The 26,936-nt window shown below is 31.6% G+C and overlaps 1 protein-coding gene across 1 annotated transcript; it reads right to left on the reverse strand.

Annotated features, from left to right (window-relative positions):
- Positions 1–469: 469 nt before the first annotated feature.
- On the reverse strand, positions 470–8,930 carry LOC139488943 (complement C1q-like protein 2). Its single transcript, XM_071274927.1, has 4 exons — positions 8,850–8,930; positions 3,153–3,244; positions 2,761–2,860; positions 470–1,853 (listed from the first exon to the last, which is right to left on the reverse strand). Exons 2-4 carry the CDS (start codon positions 3,210–3,212, stop codon positions 1,405–1,407), a joined length of 609 nt encoding a protein of 202 aa, XP_071131028.1. The 5' UTR covers positions 3,213–3,244; positions 8,850–8,930; the 3' UTR covers positions 470–1,404.
- Between the last annotated feature and the right edge of the window lie 18,006 nt (positions 8,931–26,936).

Here is a 26,936-nt window from a genome sequence, read left to right on the forward strand (position 1 = left end):
TAACAGCAATAGAATGTCATAAACAGTGCAGAATAAGTCTGTACATATTTCAGGCGAAATTTATACTGTTTAGAAAGTGTCAAGACATATTTAAGACTGTCAAGAATGTGTCGAGACATATTCAGACATTATTTAGAATGTCAAGAATATGTCAAGACATATTAAAACATTATTAAGAATGTCAAGAATATGTCAAGACAGATCGAGACAAATTTAAGACTGTCAAGAATTGGTCGAGACTAATCCAGACTCTTATCAGATGATACAGGAAGTGTCGAGAAATTTTAAGACAATGTTCATACTGTCAAGACACTTGTCAAGAATAATAAAGAATCTTATTAGACACATTAATACTATGTAAAGAATTTTTAAATATTATTTAGACAAATTAAGAATGTCGAGTAAAAATTCATGCAAATTCAGACAAAAACTGGTCTTTTCAGACTTTTTGACTTTTGTAGTGATTGAAGCCACCCTTCAATTGGACTCCCTTTGTGTATAGTAATGCTTAAATCGTTAATAGAAATCAATACAGATGGAAGTCTGTCCCATTACCCAAAAACACTGAAACGAAACAATTATGTGTTCATAGAAACGGCATGGTGGAAGGAGAGACTATAGGGATTGCGAAAAACTTTGCTTAACTTATTATCAAGCACACATAATCTAGTAAGTGACAACCGGTGCATTTTAAAGCCGTTAATGCTGACTGATGACAGATGTAAAGTCACTCTTCATTAAATGTAACGAAAAGTTTTACTTCTTATGGTTGATGATTTGGTTATTGTGTTAATGCAGCACTTAATCGACAGTTGTTTCATTAATTATTCAACAGATCGCCTAGTTTTTAATTCATTTTGTTTGAAAAACAACATCATACACTTGGACTATACTGTATTGGTACCTGTCAACTGCGTACATCTTATTAAAAATGGCACGAACATTGAAATCCTCTGTCTCAATCCTCAATGTCAAGATTGAAATGAATACACAGTGTTTTGTTTCAGATAAACACATTGATTGATTGATTGTTAGTTGCTTTACGCCGCATTAGCACAAAAAGGCGGCGATATACATAAACATTACACATAATCAACAAAAAAATACTATACATATAAGTAAACTTAATATTATAACAACGTAAGTGATAAAAAATACTACTATATGATACAATGATGATTGATGACCCCGTAAACGCTAACATCCATAAATATCCAAATAAATTAAAAACGGGGATGCAATGGATGAAATCAACAGTTTGAATTATAGAAAGAACAAAAAACATCTGGTCAACCAATGGTATTCGTCGTGTTGCATAAGGCCTACCAAACACAGGTTTGATCAACGTATTGTCTCCATAATTGATATGTATTGTAAGTTATGTCATTATGGTTTCTTTTTCGTCTATTCAAATATTTTCCATCCGGAAAACGTTGTTCTCGACTGGTCCTTCATACTTAGTAATACACCTTGATGATAGAAACCAGTCTTCAAATAAATTTCATCGCCGGAAAAGACGTAACGAGTTACACATCCGGTTGAACAGTCATGATCTGACCATTCTTCAGTATCTGTGTGAACTGCACCAATGATAATTGTCCCTTGCATTAGATATGTTCCCCACTCTCCTAGTTGACCTCCAGCATATTTTTTAGCGTCTCCGCAAATTGTCCAGGTAAATGTATACATCCCTGTGCACTTTACTGTGTATTTTCCTGTTGTTGTACTATAAGCATCATTCCAGTTAGAAACAGTTTGATCAAAAACAATTGTATCGTTTTCAGCTAATAATTTGGTTGCTAATGCTTGAGTCGCAGACATATATGCCGAAAATGCTGCATTGCATGTGTTAGCTGCAAGTAAAAGTGATATATAACAAACTTTAAACTAAAACAGTATTTACATTGACAACTGTGTACATGTAACTTAAGTTTGAGAAGGACATTCACCACATAAACAAGGTTTAATGCGTGAAAGACTAAATTACTAAATCACCACTAATGACATTTTTCGCCTTACTAACTTATCATAGAGAGAAGGATTTGCTAAGCCTTCCACAGCAACTGCGTTCAATCACAGCTTTGTGTGTATTGGTTTTTAGGTTTTGATGCAAGTGTTGAGTGACTGCTCTTATTTATTTTGCGGTTATTTGATATTATTGTTACCGTTTCTCTTTTCGATTTTTAAGTTTTGGTTCTCCGGTTAGGAATTGTTCGCCTCTTTAAAAAAAAAAAAAAATTGACGGTGGAAAGGCATGTAATATATGAATGACGGAGATACATGTTTTATGGGCAATCAGATTGTTTACTCTATTATTGAACTGCGAGGAGCGTTTGGTAAACAATTTTCCTTTGCAGGGGTAGCATTGAACATGTTGAAGACAATTTGCAGCTTTCAATAGATGGGAACACATATATAACTTGTAAAATCACATGGTAAAGTTCTTGGTTTTTTTTCAAGAAAAAGAGCAGGATACAGAAATATCTGAGACTACATATGACTTTACTTATGACTCCAATATGAACATCCTTCATGAATATAACTGTATATAATTTACAAAATGAAATCTGAAATTGAAATATGAATGTATGTCATATTAAAAGTAAACTAGGTCCTATGTGCGAGGCTACAAAATAGTAGACATGAATACGCTGCATTGTGTGTTTAGTTCAGATGTTCGAAATCAAAACAGTTGGATAGAAAGACCAATTAAAAATCTAAATCTTAATTTTTTTATTTATATACAATATTTCAACCTACCATTCGTATTACAATATGGAGTTGGAAACAACATAACCATCAACACGGATACCACAGCTGCAGTCATTGATGAAAAGCTGGCTATTATACAGAGAAATATCTGCAACAGAAAAATACGTTTGTTAAATGCCCTTTTCAGAATCTGTGGATCATTTATTGTTCGTATTCCCAATTAAAATTAACGTCACTTTTAAAGTGGCATTTCCACTGTGAACGACGTCTTTAACAAATCATGACGTTTTGGTGTACACTTTCTAAAAATATTACCCGAATTGCATTATATTTATTTTCTTATACTTCTGAAATGTGTTTTTACGAAATTTAAAATACAACTTTTTAAATAAAACATGCCTCCCCAATAAAGGTATATGATAGTTGCTTGAATGACTTACCATCATCGATTCTGTTTTAGGCTTAGGTTTAGGTCTTTTGTAGAACACTTTAGAATACATGAATGTTGTTTACAATAGCGTTGTCACATGATCTAAAAACAAAACATTGCTGTATTTATCAAATTGTAAGTACTACTTAATGTCAAAGCTTTCAATTTTCAAAAAGCATGAGGTCCTATTCTTATTTCTGCATTATTTCCTTGTTGTACTTGTATTATGTATATCTACTAAAATGTTGTAATACAAATGTTTTTTTTTCCGAATTTCAAGGAATGAATTTTAAAATTCATCTTGAAATACAGTTAAATAACTCTACAAATATCAAATACCTGTAAGATTTGGGATACGATCTGTAAAATAGAGGCAAGGTATACCAAGAGGATATTCATTCACACAAATCAAAAACAAACTGACAACGCAATGAAGTTACACATTCGACAAGAGAAAAGATTAATAACGAAAGGTTAAGCAACACGATCTTCTGTAAATAACAAAACCCGTCTTATACCGAAAGGGTGGGCAGACCCTGTTATACCATTGGAGCGTGTTGCTCAGGTACGAACACATTCGTTGATGTTACATTCGTAGAAAAGTAAAATAGATACATCATAACGATCAAACACCTGGTAACAGATTCAGCAAGACAGGATCAAAAATAAATAATGGAATGAAAACATGGCGAAAAGCAAGGATCCTATGAACATATATAAGTAGTTTATTCATTTGTTGTTGAAATTGGAGAAATAAACCATAACCTAATTTTTTTTTCAATTATAAAAAAATTAAATTTAAATCATGTATTCTACAGGCATTCTGCTCTTTGGTCGGGTTGTTGTCAATTTTACACCTTCTCCGTTATATTCTTTATTCTTATACATTTTATATTATTATAGAAAAAAACTCCCTTTATTAATTTGGAATTAAAAGCTTTTAAATTGAATGTATTGTACACATAATTATATCAATTTTAAATAATCTATAGATAGTTTAAGGCTTAATGGGACATTAAAATTTTCTTTAGAATTAAATACAGATTGGTATTGTTGCAAACTCAAAATTATCAATCTGATCAGACACTAAAGGGACCATTTATGTCCTTGTGGTTCAAATAGCGTCCACAAGTAATATTCAATACAGTCAAATTTACTGAATAAGGTTTACACTGTTTATATAAAAACCAAAGAAAAATAAATCGAATTTCCGGCATAATACAAACATGACAAATTAATTAAAAATGACTTTGCATATTTGAAAAATTCCAGCTGAGCATATATGTCTTTTTACAACTTGAAATAACGCAAAACATTTGTTTTATTCATTTTTTTAGTAAATATGAAATCAATTAGACAAAATAAGATTCGGTACGATCAGATGTGCATTCCATTCTCAATGTTATCCTCAAAGAATTGTTAGGGTGTCACAATTCCGGTCCACAAGAATTAAAAACTTATTTTAGGGGGGGGGGGTCTTCTATTTGATGCTTTGTAATTGTTTAGTGTCTTTAAGTCGTTTCTATACGTTTTTTCGTTTTTTGTTTGTTTGGACTTTACAATTTAACTCCAAAAGGGGAGGGGTTTGTGGTGGTTTGTATAGTTTTTCTACGCAATCAATCAAATTTTACACTATTTTATAAGGTTTGAGGATTCAGCATATTTTGTTTTGTTATCTGCTTGACCACAATATTTTTTTAATTAAAAAGGGGATCAGAATATTGTTTTAGCAAAAAGAAGTACAAGTAACATGGACTTTTAACTTTCTTTTGTTTTTTTATGTTGCGTTTTGGGGAATTGTTTGTCTATACGTCGTAAGCTGTTTATTTTTTATTTCAACGTAGGAGTTTTGCATGTCCCATTGGTATCTTCCGGATCGATTTACATGATATATGCAATCTTTTTGTGGATAAAACTTTTATATTCACTTTTTGTGGATAAAACTTTTATATTCACTTTTTGTGGATAAAACTTTTTTATTCACTTTTTGTGGATAAAACTTTTATATTCACTTTTTGTGGATAAAACTTTTAAATTCACTGTTTGTCTTTAATAATTCAGGGAATCAACACTTTTGTGAGCGTCACTGATGAGTTTTGTGTAGACGAAACGCGCGTCTGGCGTACTAAATTATAATCCTGGTACCTTTGATAACTATTGCAATAGCTTTATTTTACTTTTACTTTTGTTTTGCTTTGTCCGTACATTTTTTGTACTATCCATGTAACTGTAGTTTTTGTTCATCTTCACGGTGAATAACGATCTTCAGTATCTTCCAATAAATAAACTAGTATATTCATATAGATTCCAACACTGCAACAAGTGTATTACGATATTTCTCCACTCGAGACAGTTAAATTTTATTATTTAAAGCGCGATGCTTGCCGAGATCTTTAAATAACTAAAATTTAACTGTCGAGAGTGGAGAAATATCTTAATACACGAGTTATAGTGTATGAATCTGTTTCTCTATTGATTTTTATCCTTCTTTTTCAAAGATTTTCAGAAACTTGTGTTCTTTATATGCGACGTCATGCAGGCATGGTCGCCTTTTTTCATGACGTCACAATAGGAAAATTCAGAAGAAAACAAAACATTTAGACGTCATCAAATTTCAACTAACCATTTGCCGAGAACAGATTTTTCACTAGTGAGGAGAAATATTTTTCTCACACCGGTCAGGAAATGTGAAAATAGCACAAAAATTAGAGAAATCTTCCTCATACTTTGATTATATTATTGAAAACAAATATTTTTACGATTTCATTGTAAAGTTATACATGGTGTATCGCTTTATCCAAGATAGTTTACATTGTCATTTGAAACTCCTTTGTTTATATGGCTTTAATTGAATTGCTTTTCCGATTTTCATTCAATTGCATTCAATTCATGATTGAATCTTTTTTTAGTAATTTTTCGTTTTTTTTAAATCGGCTGTAACTAATGCTATAAAAAAACGTAGTAGATAATCTAAAAATACTTCTATTTGATCTTTTAGATAATGGAATAAGTCAACGAGTGAAAAGACAACACCAATTCTGTCAGATGTTTCCGAATCATTAAAGTATTACGTAAACTTTAGCATTTCACACTTAAAATCCCATAACATTTTTCTGAATCATATTCTACTACTATTCCGCCTTTATATTTAGAAAACGCGTCTATAATACAAAGACCGTCAATTAAAAGATTGCTTCTGTATTTCCATAACCAGTCAATCACTTGAAATAAGTTTGAAGATATTTTTTTTAAATGTGTGCAAAAAAGGCGAAAACAATAATAGAGAAAATTGGATAATACAAAATTGAATAAACACAATTTATTGAATGTGTCCGAAGCACTTTTCTTTCTCTGAATTAAGAAATCAAAAGGAAAGCCAAATTTTGAAGGGTTGTTGAAATACTATCATACGTGATGAACTATATGATCAAGACGGACAAAAGATAGAGAGAGAATCGAGTCCTGCTAAGAACATAATTGTCTAAATTTGATTTTTAAATAACAAATGTGAGAAACCGAAGAGCATAACAAACAGACAAATTCCATTTCCATTCTCAATTTTAAATGCATAAATGAATGTATACAGTATTTACCAACGATGAAAGAAGTAAAGAACTAAGTTAATATAGATAAATACATTGTTTGTACAAGTAGACAAAATTATTTCAAAATATGTAAATGAATTAGTTTTAATTATAACTAAGTAACTTACCTGCTCCATTTTCTACAAATAATACCGAAATCTTTAAAATGTTATAGATATTTTGTAGTGAAAAGAAACTTATAAACTGTTATAGGCTTTATTCAAATGTATTCTCATTCGTCAAAATTAAATAAGAACAGTTTTCATTGCTTAAATATTTTTTAAAATTTTATGCGTATGTGACTTGATATAAATTGATATTTTGATTGTGTATGACATATCAATCAAAGGGGATGATAGGATAAAAGTAAATTAGACAACAACAAATTATAGAAAAGTATCAATATAGATAAGTTCGTTTTATATAGATTGAATTGTACTCTATTTCGTTAGCTTCCTCTCTCCCTCCTTCTCTCTCTCTCATAGTCATGTATATGCTTTCATGTAAAAGGCAGACTCTAGTCTTCGAATTCGTGACAAAAGATTACTACGTGGAGAAAACAGTGACATTAAGTTTAAGCAAAGGATCAGTGCAAGGTCTTCAACAAAAAATAATAAAGTGTATATAAAGATAATGGTATTTAGAAGATTGATTAACACTTTTTATTATTATCATGCCTTTAAAAGTGGGACGAAAGATACCAAAGGGATAGTCAAACTCATAAATCTAAAACAAACTGACAACGCCATGGCTAAAAATGAAAAAGACAAACGGAAAAAAATAGTAAACATGACACAACATAGAAAACTAAAGAATAAACAACACGAACCCCACCAAAAACTAGGGGTGATCTCAGGTGCTCTGGAAGGGTAAGCAGATCCTGCTCCACATGTGGCACCCGTCGTGTTGCTTATGTGATTACAAATCCGGTAAATAGTCCAATTCGGTAGGTCACATTCATGAAAGGGAAGGGGATTGTAGTTACGACGGAAGGAACATATCCGATATCATTTGTGAAACGGTTATTCCATAACGGTCAACCAACTCGTGATGGCGTCCGTAAAATTTACGAAGGGATGATTTCAACTTCACCATTTGGAACTCTTGGTTTAATAGCTTCCTTGTGAGAAGCAACCCTCTATCAAGAAAATCATGATAGGAAATGCAAGCACGGGAATATCGTATCAATTGGGAGATATATACCCCGTATGCAGGTGCTGCTAGAATGTTGCTACTTAGAAATGGAAAGTTCACAATTGGAAAGCTGAAATCATCTCTTTTGTCGTAAAGTTTTGTTTTCAACCGACCCTCATGGTCAATTTCTAGATGTAAGTCAAGATATGAAGCCGACTTAACTGTATCTGTAGTATCCTTTATCTCTAGTTCGATGGGATAGATGCGTTCCACATAGTCACCAAAGTTTGAATTGTTTAGTGTTTTGTTTAATCTGACAGAGTCTTACACAGCTATGAGTAAATGTTTTCAGATAATACAAACCATCTGTCATGCAAATAACAAGCATCTGTAAGTAAATGCTTTTGGTATGTCTGGTTTAGAAAATAAAACTGATTTTTTCTGTTTTTCGTCATTTTGAATGTTTGTATGTTAACGAAACAATGCATATGGAATTTGATACCTATTTAAAAGTTATGAACCCGCTGCACATGTTTGCACCTGTCCTTAGTCAGGAATCTGATGTTAAGTAGTTGTCGTTTGTTGATGTGGTTCACAAGTTTCTCGTTTCTCGTTTTTTATATATATCATACCGTTGATTTTCCCGTTTGAATGGTTTTACGTACACTAGTAATTTTTGGGGCCCTTTATAGCTTGCTGTTCGGTGTTGAAGACCGTATTTTGACATATAATGGTTTACTTTTCCAAATTGGGACTTGGATGGTGAATTTTACCAGTAAGCACTCATGCAACATCTTCTTATATCTATTTGATTTTTCTGCCTGTGCTTCACTATTGTTCATTATGCACTGTTATTACTTAAATTAAGAAGTACAGATCTTTCGATCTTACGTTAACATTTTTGTTTAATTCCCTTGCACCAATTCTTTAATATCAGTATTTATATTATTTTTATGTTAACATTTGGTTAAATTGAACATTTGACTTACCTTATAAAACGCATCACTCTTTGCAAATTTAAGTCATTAGCATCTACGTTTATCATTTATCATTTGATGATTAAATATGCCAAATTATATCAACGGTTATCTGGATGTAAAATAGAAAATTGATGAGGCTTGAATCGTATAATTATGTGCAATTTTTCAATGAAAATCGACTTGTCACCTATTACCTTTCATTATATGTAGTGATTTATAAAAAACTGACATTCTATACTCGTCTTTTAAATTCAATCAAATGTTTATCATGAATATATATGTAAAGCTCTTTCAACCTCCATCTCTATATAAAACTTCAACAATGCTAGATTGCTCAATGGCAATAAGAAGATAGAAATAGGATTGTTTATACGGTATAACATACAGTTATGACTTTTTGTTTTGTATTAACACACGAAAAGGAGAACGAGACTCAGTCATTAGTACAGTTTTTATTCTAAACGAATTGAATAATTAACGTGTTTAGCGAACATTTAAAAAAAGGATGTCTTTTTTTATTTCAGGAAGAACAAAAAGGTCTCATATTCATACCACATATATCAATGAAGTTTAAAAAGTATTAAAAAAAAAGTCGATCGCGAGTTGTCTCTCATAGGCCTTTTACCATACATGTATATTGACTACATTTGTAGGTAAATTATCTCTATGTCACACACAAATTTTTAGCAAAGAAGTACAAAAAGTATCTTTCAAATTTAAAAACCAAATTCATTGCTCATTGAGCAATGAATAACATTATCTCTGTATCAAATAGTATCACTTAATATATTAGAAATTGTTTGATATTGAGTTTAAACGTCTAGAAACGGGTTTTTGATGACCAAATAAAGGTTTACTATGTAAATGTCAAGACTTATCCTGCACTACCAATACATACTAGAATTGCCGCAAATGTTACTAGATTTAGAATTCAAGAATGAATTCATAACGAATTGCAAACATTATATTCATATTTATATAAAAAATATCCTACATGAATAATCGGTTATTAGTACACATATGATTTATAGTATATAGGTGTTATAAAAGTGTGATTACAATTTCTATCTGACATCTGGCTGTGGAGAAACGATCAACCGTTTCATTGGAAGAATGTTAGATTAGAAGAGCCTACAAATAGGAGAGAACACGTCAGAGGTGGATAATGCCTCTGGAGGAAAGCAGTAGGGACATCAAGAGTGAAAAATAAGAAGAGGTTGTATAATTAATAATGGCAATGAGACCACTCCATCAGAGACCAAATGACATTCAAACTAACAGATATGGGTCATTGTACGGTCTTCAACAATGGGTTCAACAAATACCACATAATCAGCTATAAAAGGCCCTGATGTAAATACAAAATAACAAATATGGCTTTTATCAATAAACGACAACCACTGAATTAGAGGATCCTGCGTGAGGTCAGGCATATATCTAAGTTGGCAGGGTTAAACTTGTTTGACAGTGTCGACCCTCCTCTAATATGGAAAAGAAGTGTAACAGTACGAAATGTGAACAAACTATAAAATCAGTTGAAAAATGCTTAGCTCATCAGATCATACAAAGACAACGCAAACCGGACGGACAAAAAAGACACAAATATTGATCATGTAAACCAGTTACTGACAGCTTGTTAAAATCAATGACAACTAATAAAAAGTCAATATAAGCTTGACAAAAAACAACTTTATATTCAATTGATGAACATTTTGTCAAAATTAACCTCGTAATGTCATTGATATAAGGATATATTTAGTAATACGTTTGATTTGAGTTATCTCCCTTTCATAAAAGATATCAGCAGCTATACATTTGTATCTGTTTTTCTTTGTTAATGTATCGGGTTTGTGATTTCTGTAACAGCCTTAATCATTTGTTAACACTTTAATTTGATTTATCTCCCTTTATATAGCTTTTTATAATCAATTATGACTACAAGATCTGATTTGTACATCGTGCACGCGTCACCTATACCCTTGATAATATTTTGTGAATGAATCTCGTAACATATATCAGCGTTTATGCCAAATTTTAGTCTATTACCAAAGTTAAATAAGCTTTCAATTAATAATTGAATGCTTCTTTTTGTAACTTCATTGGATTGTAAAAGCGTTGACCGAATACATTTTGTATAATTACATTTTTTAGCTAGGATCATGGAAACACGAGTTTATTAAGTTTTTTTATTTAATTGATCTGTGCACTTTATTGTGGGACCTCGTGTCATCATGAATGATACATTTTTTTGTGTATTAAAGTTGAATAAGGAATAACGCGAGATTGCAGTTAGCCAATCAGAATAACATATTATAATGAAACATACATCCAATGTAATTATAATGAAGTATACTTAAATACATTTATATGATACAATTGTTGTAAACCACAAATATGCTGTTGTCTGTTCTATGGTCGGGTTGTTATTTCTTTGACACATTCCCCATTTCCATTCTCAATTTTATACTTGGCTTATGACTTAGTAAGAGAGCTATATGTTTTGTATATAAACGCCTTAACATTGACACTCGAACTTACTTTTGAAAGCAATCAAATCAATTATAAAGATGAAGAGCACTTAAAACAAATCGTTATGTGAATTTAATAAAATGTGATTCCAGTTAAATACAAAATGGGTTTGCTAATTATTGTTTTCATATGTAGAACAGTCAATATTAAATTTGAGTTACCTCGCTTGACCCAGCACAAAATTTTTCTATATCAACTTCAATTGTCATCTTTAAAATGTTATATTAAAAATCGTGTCTTTCCTTTAAATATTTTTTCATTGGGGAGAATCACAATGCAAAAACCTTTTAAACACCATCGTTCATTTCAGGTGTCTGACTTCACATGGAGAACATTCTTTAAACTTCATACTGATCTATGCATTATGATTCGCCTGGACATAAAAACAAGAACAGGCAGAGTACATTGTTATCGTGCTGTTAAAATTTCAATCCTGGTATATATGATTAGTTTATTTACACTGCCGGGGAATTTTCATTCCCCGAGGGTATCACCAGCCCAGTAGTCAGCATTTTTGTGTTGACATGAATTAACATTGACATTGTCATACATTTAAATTAACTGTTTACAAAACTTTGAATGTTTGAATATACTACGGCTTTTTTACCTTATGAATAAATTACCTACGTTGTATTTGACAAAACTTTTTAAGATTTTATGGTCTTCAATGCTCTTCAACTTCTTAAATTATTTGTTACGAGCGTCACTGATGAGACTTTGTTGTTGACAACATGCGCGTCTTGCGTATTGCAAAATTTCAATCCTAGCATCTATGATGATATATTTAAAAAATATGTGATATGACTCTTTGTCAGATAAGTGAAACATTACAATTGACTATAAAAATTTCATTTATCATTATCATGATTATGCAAATATTAACATTGACACAACCTTTTGGAATTTCGGATCATAAATGTTCTTAAACTATTTACTCGTTTTTCTTTATAACTATCTTGATCTGAGTGTCATCATAACAGAGTAGATGTGTTTGAAATACAAAGTATCAGGTACAGGCCTAACTATGTGCAAATCAACTCTTTTTTCAGTAAATGACTCTTCCCATTGACACGAACAAATCTGATACTCCAAGCGACACATAATGTTTTGTTGAAAAAAATAGTTTTTAAATAAAAACGTTCCCCTTCTTAATCTTTAATTCATCTTTCATAGGTGTTTTATTTTCCGATGACAACAATATGTTTTAAACTCTAATAAAACATAATAAAGGTTTCAAATACGTAGGGCCAGTATAGAATTGTAAGCATGTGCTGACAAATAATTCTACAAAACACTTTGTTTTCAATAAGAATTTTACTGATCCTTCAGCTTTTTAGGGTCTGTCGTCCTCCATCATCAGATAATTTGCTTAAATTTTCGTTTTTGGGTTTTACAAATCTATTTCGATTTGAAATACAAATTTTCATCACTTCACTTTTACAACAAAAGGTGGTCGGATCAAGGAACAATTTTTCACGAATCCATACATGTATCAATATTCGGGCATTTTTCATAGGTTCTACAATCTTGACCAAAACACTTTATTACGGTAAGATATTAAGATCTTAACGTATATAGTATTTTTAGCAATATACATGTATCACTGAATATATAAGGAAAAAGATAAAATTAATTTAAAACGATTTAGGTATCCTAAATATATTGTATAAACTTCTAAATCCACGGGGTATAGCAGTGGGAAGGATTTGGCGCAGGGGGAGCAGTGACTGTTATGAGAGGGTTCCCGATTCAATCAACCAAATTGTAACAACAAACAGGAGGTCTTAAAAACTTTCCGATTTATTTCCTATAAGTGAACAAGTTATTGGTGAATTTTCGCTATATCTTTAGAATATAACTCAATTAAAAATTCAAATGATATCCCTCCCCCCTTTTACACACACGAACACACACATAAAAAAAGGGTTTTGCGCACTCGAAGTTCATCATGTCTTCCTTCCTTCAATGTGTTTAAACTAACGGTTACAATAGATACCACGCGTTGTATTTTAACAATGCAACGTTCATAGTAATTTGTTTAAACATGCACGTACAGAGTAAATAAAATAAAAAATAGTAGCATGAATAACATGCGTGCGTATAGAACTAAGTACTTTTCGGTGTACACAATAAAAATATGGGAAATAAATTGGGTAGAATGAAGTAGCATACTATAACTACTCACTGTTATCTCATAATTTGTTGATTATACGTGATTTGAAGAAAATTACGATGGTCGTTGATATTAAGCAACAAACAAACAAATTATTAGTATTTTATAACTGATATAATTATTAATCAATTAAATTGTAGGTTATCTATTAATGTTGTGCAAAAACTAATACTTTTGACTGATTTTTTTACTATTTTTGAAAATTTGAGGTAGATTTAAGTATAATCTAAGGGGTTTTCTTAGTATGAGGAGATTTATGCATACCCCTTAAGTTTTATAGATGTTACTAAAACAAATAAGATTTTACTTAGGAAATACTTAATTTTAGAATTTTTATGCATACCACTTAGATAAAATGGGCGGAGTTTTAACGTAAGTGTTTACTAAGGACAATTTTAATTTTAGTAGCTTTATCCATACAGGCCCTGTTGATGGACTTCGACTGTTACCTGATCTTTGGTAAGATTGTTGACTTTTTGACATATCTCCAATTTCCATTATCAATTGTTATTGTTACGTTGTACATAATATTATGTGACATGCACATATAATAACTTGTAGATACATTTTGTTTTTAGTCATTTATTTGCGAAGGGAAATTTTGTGTACACAGATTATTATATCACCCATAACAACGTAAAGGTTAACTCAGTAACCAAGAGAACCGACCATTTCTAGGTCAACAGGGAATGTTATTTTTTGTAATGATTACGTCATTAATGATTTGTTCAAGCCGATTGTTGAATCGAATGCAACTGAGTCCAACTTATACAAAATAGACCTTAGGATACATGTATATGCATTGTTTATTTCATCTATAATATCCTCAATTAAAGCACATTTTTTTGGTATACTCATGTGAAGGTAAAAATGTCAAACATTTATCAAAGGTACCAGGATTATAATTCAGTACGCCAGACGCGCGCTTCGTCTACATAAGACTCATCAGTGACACTCATATCAAAATATTTTATAAAGCCAAACAGGTACAAAGTTGAAGAGCATTGAGGATCCAAAATTCCAAAAAGTGCCAAATACGGCTAAGGTAATATATGCCTGGGATTAGAAATCTTTAGGTTTTCGATAAATTCAAAATTTTGTAAACAGGAAATTTATAAAAATGACCACACTATTGATATTCATTGTCAACACCGAAGTGTTGACTACTGGTCAAAGCTTCATACAGAAACTAACAATAGAACAAAAAATATACTAAAATTATTTGTTTGCTTTATTTGTAATCAGATTCTGCATGTTCTATGTTATCTTGTAAACACATCAAGTAAATGATCTGTGGATAACATGTTCGTTGAAGTGGAATAAACCTTTAAATTATTCCGGGTGTTTAACAAATGTTTAAGAATGTAATTAAGTATAAGATATGAGTTTAGCGATTCATTGCGACTTTAAACTTTCAAGATTAAAATACCGCTAATCTATAAAAGTTATATTCAATATGTAAATGCCACTATTATGCAGATGAATATAATTGAACACTTAATTAACAGGTGTAGCTTATGTCACGAATAAGATTGTTTTTCATTGAAAGTTGTCTTGGTATTATACCGAATAAGAGGTGGTCATATAGGTTACATTTCTGTTAATATTGACAATGCAATTTCCCATAGGAACTCTTTTTGAGGCTTAAACTGTGACAATTTTATAAGTTTTGTGAAAAATTATATCCTAGAATGGAAAGTTGATTTGCACTACTATTTTATTCAAAGGTCAAAACATAGGGCTGTGCGGCATATTTTCAACAATTATATGCTCTGAACTTGTTAGAGTTTAAACTTGTACTAAAATTATCTACTCACCCTACATTTACTTTTGGTCTACGAATTTATTCTTTTGGTCAAATAATTGATTTTTTACTGCAATAGTATGTTTGATACTGGTAACAGTCCCACATTATGTCTCCATGAGATTTAACATAGATATCTGGGAACCAGTATATCAATAAATCAAGTTATCTATGAATAATAAATATCTTCCAAAAAGAGGTATGGTTTGAGAAACAGCTGTACAAAGTACAATCTATAACTTTTTAGTGATATTGAAACATAGTTTTTTGTAAACATCAATACTTGGTTTATTATACAATGTTAACTTATGAAAAACATCCACAAACGTCAACTACTGAAAATGTATGATTCATACCACATCTTCCTATATCTATATATTCCACTAGGCTAAAAATACCGTTAAACTTTTTAGTGTATCTAATAATTGCCAGGAACAGTATGAAGTGTTGTTTTTATTTATTATGTTTATTTGGCACTATATTGATAGTCTCTGTTAAAATGTCACAAGTCAGGAGTATGTGGTTAATTTTGTTTGTTATATTGTTTCATATTTTGCATGGCTTAGCCCGCTAAAGACGACAATATGGTATGCATCTTTCTCATTGTTGAAGACTGTACGGTTACTTATAATTGGTCACAGCCACTTCATTTGAATTTTGATTGGTAGTCGTCCTATATGCAATCATGCCTTATCTTCTTTTTTTTATTAAGATTTAGTATCGAATTTTTTTTATCATCCTAATCATCGTATGTTCTTTTCTTATACATGACAATAGTATCGCGAAGTATAATATCATTTTAGATATTATCAGATCAATGCACTTATAGCAGGCATTCCTAGCAAAAAGTAAATGACAAAAATACGGAACTCCGACGGAAATTGAAAACGGTAGGTATAATCGAATAGCAAATCAAAAGCTCAATCAAAACACATCTTACATATTATAGAATTTATATAAATGTTGAAAATTAAGCACATACAGAAGTGTATCAGGTAGATGGGGTCTAAATTTAATTTAGTCGATTTATCAAATAAATAGTCTGCCAAAATGTTCTTTATATCATTGTTTTCTTTTAACAATGTTTAATATATAAGAACAGGGATGGATTAAGTTTTTTCTTGGTTTTCTTTTCAAGCTACAGGTTGTTCAAAAATGTCATATTTTGTATATGTACCGGACCATATGAGTATTTGGATCATACGCGGATGGGTATGTACTCATATGGTCCGACCGTATACGTATGGTCTGGGTAAGTTATATATTTACTTTCAATACTAAATTCTTCATAAGGTATAACCAATCTAGTTGTCACATCATTAAAAGACGATATCATATGTCATTTTATATATTTTATTATTTTAGAATAATAACAATACTAACTTAATAACATATTTAAACATTTTGTCCAGGGTTTATAACGAATTTATACTAAATAGTAATATATAAAGGATATTAAAGTGATAATTGGCGTTCTAAACTAGATTTTATGAAGCGTAATTTTTCTTACCAAGAACAGCTTTGATGTAAAATAGTTATCCCATTTGGACTTTATGTGTCATTGTTAGATCACACTATCGGGGTGCGCTTACACTTCATGGGATAACTATTACTGAAAGGCAAAATGTCGACAGGGAAAGATAACTTTAATTATTAAACAAGAAATCAACTGTTTTTATAACTAACGAAAAAGTCGGCAAGATAAAGAGTCTAATAATTGATATAAGAGAAGGACAAAAAACAGATACACCCAAAATAAGACAATAACTCAAAGACAAATTGTTTCCACTGGTACCTTGTGCTGTTTTTTGGTAGTCTTTGAATTAGAAAATTTATATTTGTCATGTAGCCGTCATTGTATTTTTCACATAAGGTTTATTGTATTATTGAAACGTTTCTAATGCAAATTTGAAGAACTGCCTATATGGTCCAAATACTCATATGGTCCGGTCCGTTTATAACCAAAATGAGTATATACTCATATGGTCCGACCATACGAGTACGGTCGGACCATATGAATATATACGTGTATGGTCAAAATATTTATATGGTCCGAGACATATACATTATTAATAGAAACACAATTTATTGTAAAAGAAAGAAATCTAAACCATGGAGTTTGTATATCAAAAAAATATTGGGCTGTAAAATAATAATTAAAATAGGGTCAGGGGACTCACTTCCTGATTCAAAATCATATATGATATTATAAGAGTTTCAATAAACGATTTATCTCCCATTTTATTGCAAAGATACAAACATGACAAACTTATTTCAACCACAACATATTATGTATAAGTATAAAAACAGTCGTAAAAATATGACTAAACACATAATTATCTTCAGTTAGACGAATGATAATTGATAAACTACACTCTTCCCTTACAACAATGTCCAATTTGGACATTACAATGTGATGTATACATTCAAGATCAAAACTAATTGGTTTCTGCTATTTTACAATCAAAGATGATTGAAGACAACCGAGCTACCTGAAACATGCGAAACATATAATTGAACAAAATGTTTCAGATTATACAATAAATATTCGATAGCTCTTGAAAATGAAATTTTATGTTTGTTTAACTTTTACAATTTAATTTCATCTGGGATATCCATCTAAACAGTTAGTACGTTCATAAAGGCCTATACCGGATATATTTCAGGGAAACTTCCATGTATCCTCTGATAAGTACGATCTGAGTATGATCTGTCGATAATAAGGTACATCCAAATGGAATGTACGTATCAGTGAATGGCACTGTATGTCCCAGTGCAATCTGCGTATCAGTTAATGATACTGCATGTCCAAGTGCATTCTGTGTATCACTTAATGGCACTGTATGTCCCAGTGCGATGTGCGTCTCGGTTACAGGCACGGTCTGTCCTAGTGCGATGTGCGTATCGGTTAATGGAACGGTATGACCCACTGCAATTTGCGTTTCGGTTAATGACATTGTATGTCCCAGTTCAATGTGCGTTTTTGTTTATGATACGGTATGTCTCAGTTGCAAGTGATTGTCAATCGGTCTGGTTTTCCACACACTAATCAAGATAGTACGCCTAATCGTGAAAAAAAATCTTATCAAATATTTCAGCCTACAATTATTTGTTAAATACGCGCGTTTTGTCTACAAACGACTCATTTGTGACTCTCCAGTCAAAGTAACTGTCTCTGTCTGAAATATACAAAAATAAATACATCACATATTTAGTTTTAACATTTATTCGAACTGTACTTGATTGTTTTATATTTCTCAGAGATTTCTTTTGTCATAGCAATTCTTCTTATTCTTATACTGCCGATGCCTCTTTCGGATGAGTCATCTGATCTCTCTAGATATCCATGGTTTGTTGTCCTTAGTTCTTGTCCTCATTTGGGATATTTAATTTGACGCCTTTATCTACACTTGTTCCTGCGTTGTTTTAAGTACTTTCCATTTATCTTTGATGTAACTATTTCCAGTTGTCATTGTAACATTTTATTTTAATATGTTTTATATACTCCTCCTTCTTCTCCCAATTTGCCTTGTTGCATAGAGAAATTGTTTTTGCTGCTACTTTTTTCTTGAATACATGCCACTTATTTCGGCAAAGACGATGTCATGATCAGATACCTTTGGAAATGTTTCAATCTTTGTAAATCATAACGACGATTAAAAGAAATATATAGTGCCAGCATGTCCTCTTTTTGTTCAAAATATGGAAGTGTCACCTAAAATTGGTATTTTTCATATCTCACGCTAGATTGTTTATCACAATAAAATTTGAAAAAAATCAAGCAAAGCTGACCACATTTCACTTTATTATGAAAACTTATTTGATATTCTGTTACTAGCACTGTTTGCAACTACTGCTGGTAGACTCTTTTTTTGTCGACAGTGTCATCATCATCAACTTGTATAAAAGAGGGACGAAAGATACAAAAGGGACAGTCAAACTCATAAATTGAAAATAAACTGACAACACCATGGCTAATAAACAGCTCCGCCATGAGCGCATGATACGCCCGACGTCTTGTGTGGAAGTTTTATGCAATAATCATAAATAGTTTCTGAGGAAGTTTTAAGCAATAACCATTTATTGTTTTTGAGACACGGTGGGACATGTGAACCCCCCCCCCCCCCCCCACCCTGTTTTTTTTTACAAATATCACTAAAATAAAATTTTGATCAAACCAAAAGGTATACAGGTCTTTAAATTAGTATAACAAAGAAGTGTGTACAGTTTCAAGCAAGAATCATAAATTGTTTTTGAGATACGGCGCGACATGTAAGAACAACCCTCCCCTTTTTTACAAAATACTCAATAACTCAAAAATAAAATTTTGGGTCATCACCAAAAAGTATACAGTTTTTTAGATTAATATAACAAAGAAGTGTGTAAAGTTTTAAGCAATAATCATAAATCGTTTTTGAGATACGACACAACATGTAAAAAAAACTCCCCCTTTTTTACAAAATACTCAATAACTCAAAAATGAAATTTTGAATCATCAAAAGTATACAGATCTTTAGATTCATATAACAAAGAAGTGTGTGAAGTTTTAAGCAATAATCATAAATCGTTTTTGAGATACAACGCGACATGTAAAAAAAAACTCCCCCTTTTTTACAAAATACTCAAAAACTCAAAAATGAAATTTTGAATCATCACCAAAAAGTATACAAATATTAAGATTAATATAACTAAAAAGTGTGTAAAGTTTTAAGCAATAATCAAGAAACGTTTTTGAGATACGGTGCGACATGTGAAAAAAACCACACCCCTGTTTTAGTTACAAAGTGCCGTAAAAAGTTTAAATCTTATTTTCACCAAAAAGGATACAGATCATTTGACCATCATAAGAAACAACTATTTTAAGTTTCATGAAATTTGGATAAGTCGTTCTCAAGTTACGGTGCGACATGTTTACGCCGGACAGACGGACAGACGGACGGACAGACGGACGGACATCGGACATTTGTATACCATAATACGTCCCGTCAAAATTTTGACGGGCGTATAAAAATGAAAAAGACAAACAGACAAACAATAGTACACATGACACAACATAGAAAACTAAAAAATAAGCAACACGAAGCCCACCAAAAACTGCTCCTAAAAGGGTAAGCAGATCCTGCTCCACATGTGGTATCCGTCGTGTTGCTTATGTGATAACAAATCCGGTAAATAGTCTTAGTCGGTAGGTCACATTCATGAAAGGGGAGGGAATTGTAGTTACGACGTAAGGAACATATCCGATATCATTTGTGAAACGGTTATTCCATAACGGTCAACCAACTCGTGATGGCGTCCGTAAAATTTACGAAGGAATGATTTCAATTTCATCATTTGGAACTCTTGGTTTAATAGCTTCCTTGTGAGCAGCAACCCTCTATCAAGAAAATTATGATAGTAAATACAAGCACGGGAATATCGTATCAAATGGGAGATATATACCCCGTAACGTTTATTATCTTATAGTGTGTCTTTCTATGTTGTGATGTTACTCTATTGTTTCATGTAATGATGACGGTAGGTACAAATTTAAACGTTTAAACCCACTGCATTTCTTTACACCTGGCCAAAGTCAGGAACCTGATGTTTAGTGGTTGTCTTTTGTTGATGTAGTTAATAAATGTTTCTCGTTTTTTATATAGATTATACCGTTGATTTTTCCAGTTTTAATGGTTTTGCACTAGTTATTGTTGGGCTCTTCTTGCTTGCTGTTCGGTGTGAGCCAAGGCTCAGTGTTAAAGACCGTACTTTTACCTGAAAGGGATAACTTTAAAACATTTGTGACTTGGATGGCGAGTTGTCTCATAAGCACTCATACCACACCTTTTGATATCTAATTAATTACTTTTAACACCCAATATTCAATCTCAGCGGAAAAACATAGCTAATGTCAATTTTGCAATTGCTTTTATGGTTATTTTGGTCATATAGCTTATCTCGTTCATATGTTGCTTATAAACTTGGCTTTAAAATTATTTTGTAAAAAGTAAAAATCAATAACACCACTTCGGACGCACATAATTATATAAAATAGTTTTCAATTTCTAAAACTTATACATTGTAATACGGACATTTTGTAAAAGAAACACAATAACCGACTATGGATTCGATACCACTCATCATAGGATTAAAAGGTGAAAATAAGATCTTTATTTAACAATGTAAATGACTTTTTTCACTTTAAATTTTTAGTAGTAAATTTTGTCTCCTTAACACTTTTTTTCTTTTTTGCAAATGACTACAAATATTGAGCACAAACTAATTAACGATGTGTAATTTGTATTAACCTTGCTGAGATTTTTCTTTTTTAATTTATGTTTCATCGAATTTAACGAAACTGGCTTTCTTCTTACCTTAGTCGAATACATTAATCCTATCAAACCTATATTGTTTCTGTTAATATTATGTATTGCAGAAATATATAAACCTCTTTTTAGTTAATAAAATTGAATATGGAAATGCGGAATGTGCCAAAGACCACAGGATATGTTTCCTTTAAAATACGAGATACAAGTGTTTGACCCTTTTCTGTTTTGTCGATGCCCTTTTCCCCATCAAGTTTATCATATGGAATATGTATTACCGATCGTAACGGATAATGTCAAATAGATGTATTGTCTTGTGTACATGCCGTATCTATAATTAGATTTATTTATTTATATGAGATACAATGATTGTTTAATCCTACGATTATTGAAACGTATTTTGTTGTAAATGTGAACTTGTTGACATCGGTATTGAAATTTAATAATTAACGCGTATGAAATGTTGGTGACGGATCAAATAAGGTGATCATCAAATCTATACACTATGGGGCTAAAATAATTTCTACACACGGGATGAACAAAAACATGAAAAAAGGCTTACAAATATTATAATATTATAAAAATGAGTCGTTTGAGATATATATAAAAAAATACTATGGAGATATTATGACTTCACACATAGTTATACCATTGATTAATACAAGTACAAAAACCTTGCAAGCAGTATGAAACTCATAGCTGCACGTTGTTACGTTTTCAAATAAGATTTTCTGTGCTTTTCTGTAAAAACTCGAGGAATGTGTTTGTTTTGATTGATATTCTTATTACATGTTATAAAGCATATCTATTTAAAAAAAAAGAGAGAGGTTTTTAATTAGTAATATAGTGTTATCAACTGGCTGTTTCTGTATTGGCCCTTTTATAGATTCGAGGTTTGCTGTATTGGACCAGAGACTCGAAGTGTGGAGGGCAAATACAGTTGATCGATAATCTATAACAGGGCCAATACAAACACAGCTAGTTCACAACACTTTTATTACATGATTTTAAAGAAACTTTCCGTGAAGAAAATTTATAATTAGATTTTCATATGTGAACTTGGGATATCTTTTTATTTAATGATGTTCAGTTGGAAAAAATAAAATACAAACGTAACCATGCATAACGAAACGTCACCAAAGTTTAGTAAGGCGTAAGATAATTGAAACTGGAAGTTAACGTCCCGTATTAGCCCATCGCCAATACGACTTTTTGCAGTATTGGCCCTGTTTTTTACGTGTTGGACCTGTTCGAAAAGCAATAATTTACTCTTGATTAATATCGACAGTGGAACGTCATCATTATTGCACAGGCTGATTTATCCGTATTAGGGCTGATTTACTCATATCATTTAATAATACATCGAAGTAACAGATATATCTCTTTATCAAATTGTTTCTGTCTTGAATAATATATTTCAAGCAAAGGAGTAGCCCGTTCTAAACTTTTGGCTATTAATTGGAAAGTAGAATACTTTAAAATTGTTCCATACATATGGAATGTTTAGACAAAACAATGCACATGCATCAGGTACTAATATCAATAGTACATGCACAATTACATAAATGGAAGAGGCGGCATTTGTGTTTAGTCTGAATATTCAAATACATGTTGTATTTGATTAGTACAATGTATACATAACAAATATACAGGTTGAGACTATGCACGTAACAACTAACATTTTAGACGATCTGAAAAGTGAGCATTTATAGTCCGGCCGATTGGTGCAGATACAGAAAAGAATTGCTCACTCGAATATTAAAGTAATGATCCTTTAAAAATGATCCTCATGTTCTTGAATTTGTTATCAACTAATTGTTAAATATAAATAAAAAAAGTTTGGTTATTTCTAGAACGCATACATTTGCAGATATGGCTGCATATACTATGTTGTATACAAAAAACAAATAGTGAAAATCCAAATGATAATCAATATGTAAGATGTTATTGTAAATGTTCTTTCATCGCTTTCAGTTTTAATGGTTGGAATGAAATAGGTTGAAGTGAATTGATTGACCATTGATATATGAGGTGGCATATTTGGTAACTTATCTGAACTTTGAGGCAGTGCAAAGGGCACCTTGTCTAGTGTCTCGTCTATGCCACATCTTACGTCTCTTATCAGGTTTCATCTGTCCTACCAACTATATCGTCAAATTATTCTTTGAAACCAATACAGGTATAGCTTTCTTCAGGCGAATTTGACAATTGCCGTCATTTAAATTGATCAGGGACAACAATTTCTTTTTCCAACTAGTCAGCGGGCATGGTTATTAGATGAACTCCTGGTTAGCACTTTTATTAGTTTTACTGAATGGTAATTGTCATTTCAGAGTTTGGCGGAACTGTGGTTGTTTGTTTTATGCAAACTTCCTGAGTTGATATCTCACCTCCACTGTTAACAAATGCCGCATGTATCACTTTGTAGTCGATGGTAAGTGTGGGAGCACTCATATTTATCAATTCGCCCAGTGTGTCCAAAACATCTAGCCCAATTGTAATATTGTCTGTTAAGGGCGCTTTGCATACATCCCATTGTATGTTTTTTTTCTATCAATGTCGAGAGAGGTTGTTGTTTAAAATCTTCCCAGTAACCAGCTGTTCAACCAAACTTCGTTACGGTCTCCATATCTTCAATGTATGCTAGAAATAATTTCTCATTCACTTATATTATCATTGCAACAATGTCCACATGTATGCTCACATTCTGGTCACATATGATATCTCGTATTGCCAGGCTATTTATAATGCTAAGTCCTGATTTGGGACGAAGACGTGGGCCTTTGTTCGGTTTTGTCAAGAGGTGATGTTTCATGGCAAATAGACTTTGGAGTCGAGCGTTGACCTACTTGTTTGACCCGTTGTTGTTTAAAGACTCCGTTTTTGGGGTTAAGTTGACCGTTGCCTGTAATAACTGAGATTTCTGGAGTTTGTCCGTAGAGATGGACTATATCATCTTTGGCTTAGTAAGGGTGTTACTGGTCGATAGATATTACACTTGAATTGTTTTTTTTATCTGGCGATCTACTGCGATTATATGGCTATTGGCTCTTCCACGTGTCAATTTATTATATTATTAACGGCGTATTGCAACTTAAAGATTTTGTTCATGTAAGTGTTATAAAGACGCACAGCTTAGTGAGTAAAAACCGAGAGTTAAGATTTAAAAAACAAACACTGATGTTGATGTGTCTATTTATCCTCAGTAAGTAACTTTGCTTATATTACGTTTTTGTTATTTGTTTGATAGTTTGATAATATAGTGTGGAGTGTGGACATTTGATATTTTGCGTTAGATGCATAAACAGCTATTGAAATGTTGGAAACTTCTATGTGATTAGCCTTATGTTAACCGATCGATTACGTCTTCAGTAATTACAATTTAACACCAATCGTTGAACATTTTACGATATTTCTGTTTTTTAAGTATCATATCACTGACACTAAACATACAATTTGTATTATGCTCTTCTTGTATGGAATTAAGGCCGAATGTGTTGCAGTAGCAATTTTTTTATCCTTGAAGGAGCAAAAGTAAAATCTATGTCAGCATCGTGACAATATTAAATTCAGTTTTTCAAATGATTTGGAGTACTCAGTCAACTATAATCTACGAACACTAAAGTTTTCATTAATCGAGTCATGTCTTTCTCTTTGATTTATCTTTGTTTTGATACAATATTCATGACATTTGATTGAAAAACATCTTGTAAGGTAGAAGATCCAATAAGGGCTTATTTCGGCCTAAATTTCGAAGTACTTCTGGTGACAGATTTTTGACATATTTCCAACAACTTAGTTTCTAACTCATTCTTTTCAATTCGTTATTGTAAAAGATTTTGACAAACTTGGTTATTAAAAATGCTAAAGTTAATATATTTCCCATTTCCATTCTCAATTTTAGATATATAGCATTCACATTGAGACAATCGCAAGTTATATGAACATAACTTCATGCATATTTGCAGTTCGAACAATAATTTAAAAGCATGTGACTGTTGTTTGTATGAGATGTACGATACATAAAATGCATGTTGAGAAAATTGCATGCTATATTTATATGACCAGTAAGATAAAATACAACTCTAAATTAAAAAAGAGCAAAAGAAGGTAATGTGTTTTTACAGTAATAATTAAGCAGTTTGAGAGAACGTTTTTGTTGTTAATAATAATTAAAACTGTCAACATATTATTTTTGTCACATATGCCGCTTTGTGAATGCTATAAGCAACGGTATTTCTATTCTTCCTCTTAGCAGCATAATTTCGAAAATCGTAACTTTTGATGAGTGACGAGTTTTTTATTTCCAAGGGTTATATTATAATCTGGAATTTAGTGTCTTCTTCTTCACCTCACTGGATCGCTGATGAAAATTTGCCGAACCTAGAAAGAATTAAAATTAAAAGCTTATATGATATTGAATAAATAATAGCAACAGTAGTATACCATTGTTCAAAAGTCATAAATCGATTGAGAAAAAGAAAATCAGGTAACAAACCAAAACCTAGAAAAAAATCAACTTTGAGATGTGATCAAGGGAACAACAGGTACATTTATGTGCAATAAAGACATAGAAACGCACTATTTTATTACAACTGTCATATTCGTGTTATGGTACAGGACATATTCATAAAAATGTTGGGTAAAAACGTTGCTTTTCAAATCAACTAAAACTAAATATCTCAAAATCATGAAATATTTCTTTGGTTTTGTATTTAAAATAGTGACACTCAGGGCGATTATTATATAACAACATAATGAATACATCCCCCCTCCAAAAAAACAGCAGAAAATACACACAATCTAAATTTGAGTAAAATTCAATACACAACCCATTAACATGATTAAGAAATCAATTAAGGCAACAGTAGTATAGTCATTAACTGATCAAGCTGAAGCAAATCAGGGTCGCAAATAAAAACCGAGGACAAAAATCAACTATAAGCCGAAAACAACAAAACAACGGACACACTTAACTGCTACAAAATAATCGCCAACATTCATAGACACGGACTATTTGATTACTACAATATTCTTGACTTGATACAGGACATTTAAATAAACCTCATTTAGTATTTTATGTTTATTCAACACGCAATGAAAGCGTTGTTCTAGGGTGATAGGATTCTCTAAACAAATGCTATGATCTTTCTTGATAGTCTGATTATAATATAGCCAACCAAGCCTTTCACTTCCAATCATTTTGTTCTTTTATAACCGTTTTGTCAACTTTAAAATCACATAGGGTGTGTTCAGGTAAAAGGCTTGCTAACTACACAACCAGG

The sequence above is a fragment of the Mytilus edulis genome, chromosome 9 (genome assembly GCF_963676685.1).
Source record: "Mytilus edulis chromosome 9, xbMytEdul2.2, whole genome shotgun sequence".
NCBI lineage: Eukaryota > Metazoa > Mollusca > Bivalvia > Mytilida > Mytilidae > Mytilus > Mytilus edulis.

Excerpts from the sequence above, each read along its gene's own strand:
- LOC139488943 (XM_071274927.1), bottom strand. The coding sequence starts at position 3,212 with ATGTATTCTAAAGTGTTCTACAAAAGACCTAAACCTAAGCCTAAAACA. Across the intron at positions 2,861-3,152 it reads CTAAAACAGAATCGATGATG|ATATTTCTCTGTATAATAGC; the intron begins GTAAGTCATTCA and ends TTTCTGTTGCAG. Across the intron at positions 1,854-2,760 it reads TCCATATTGTAATACGAATG|CTAACACATGCAATGCAGCA; the intron begins GTAGGTTGAAAT and ends TTTTACTTGCAG.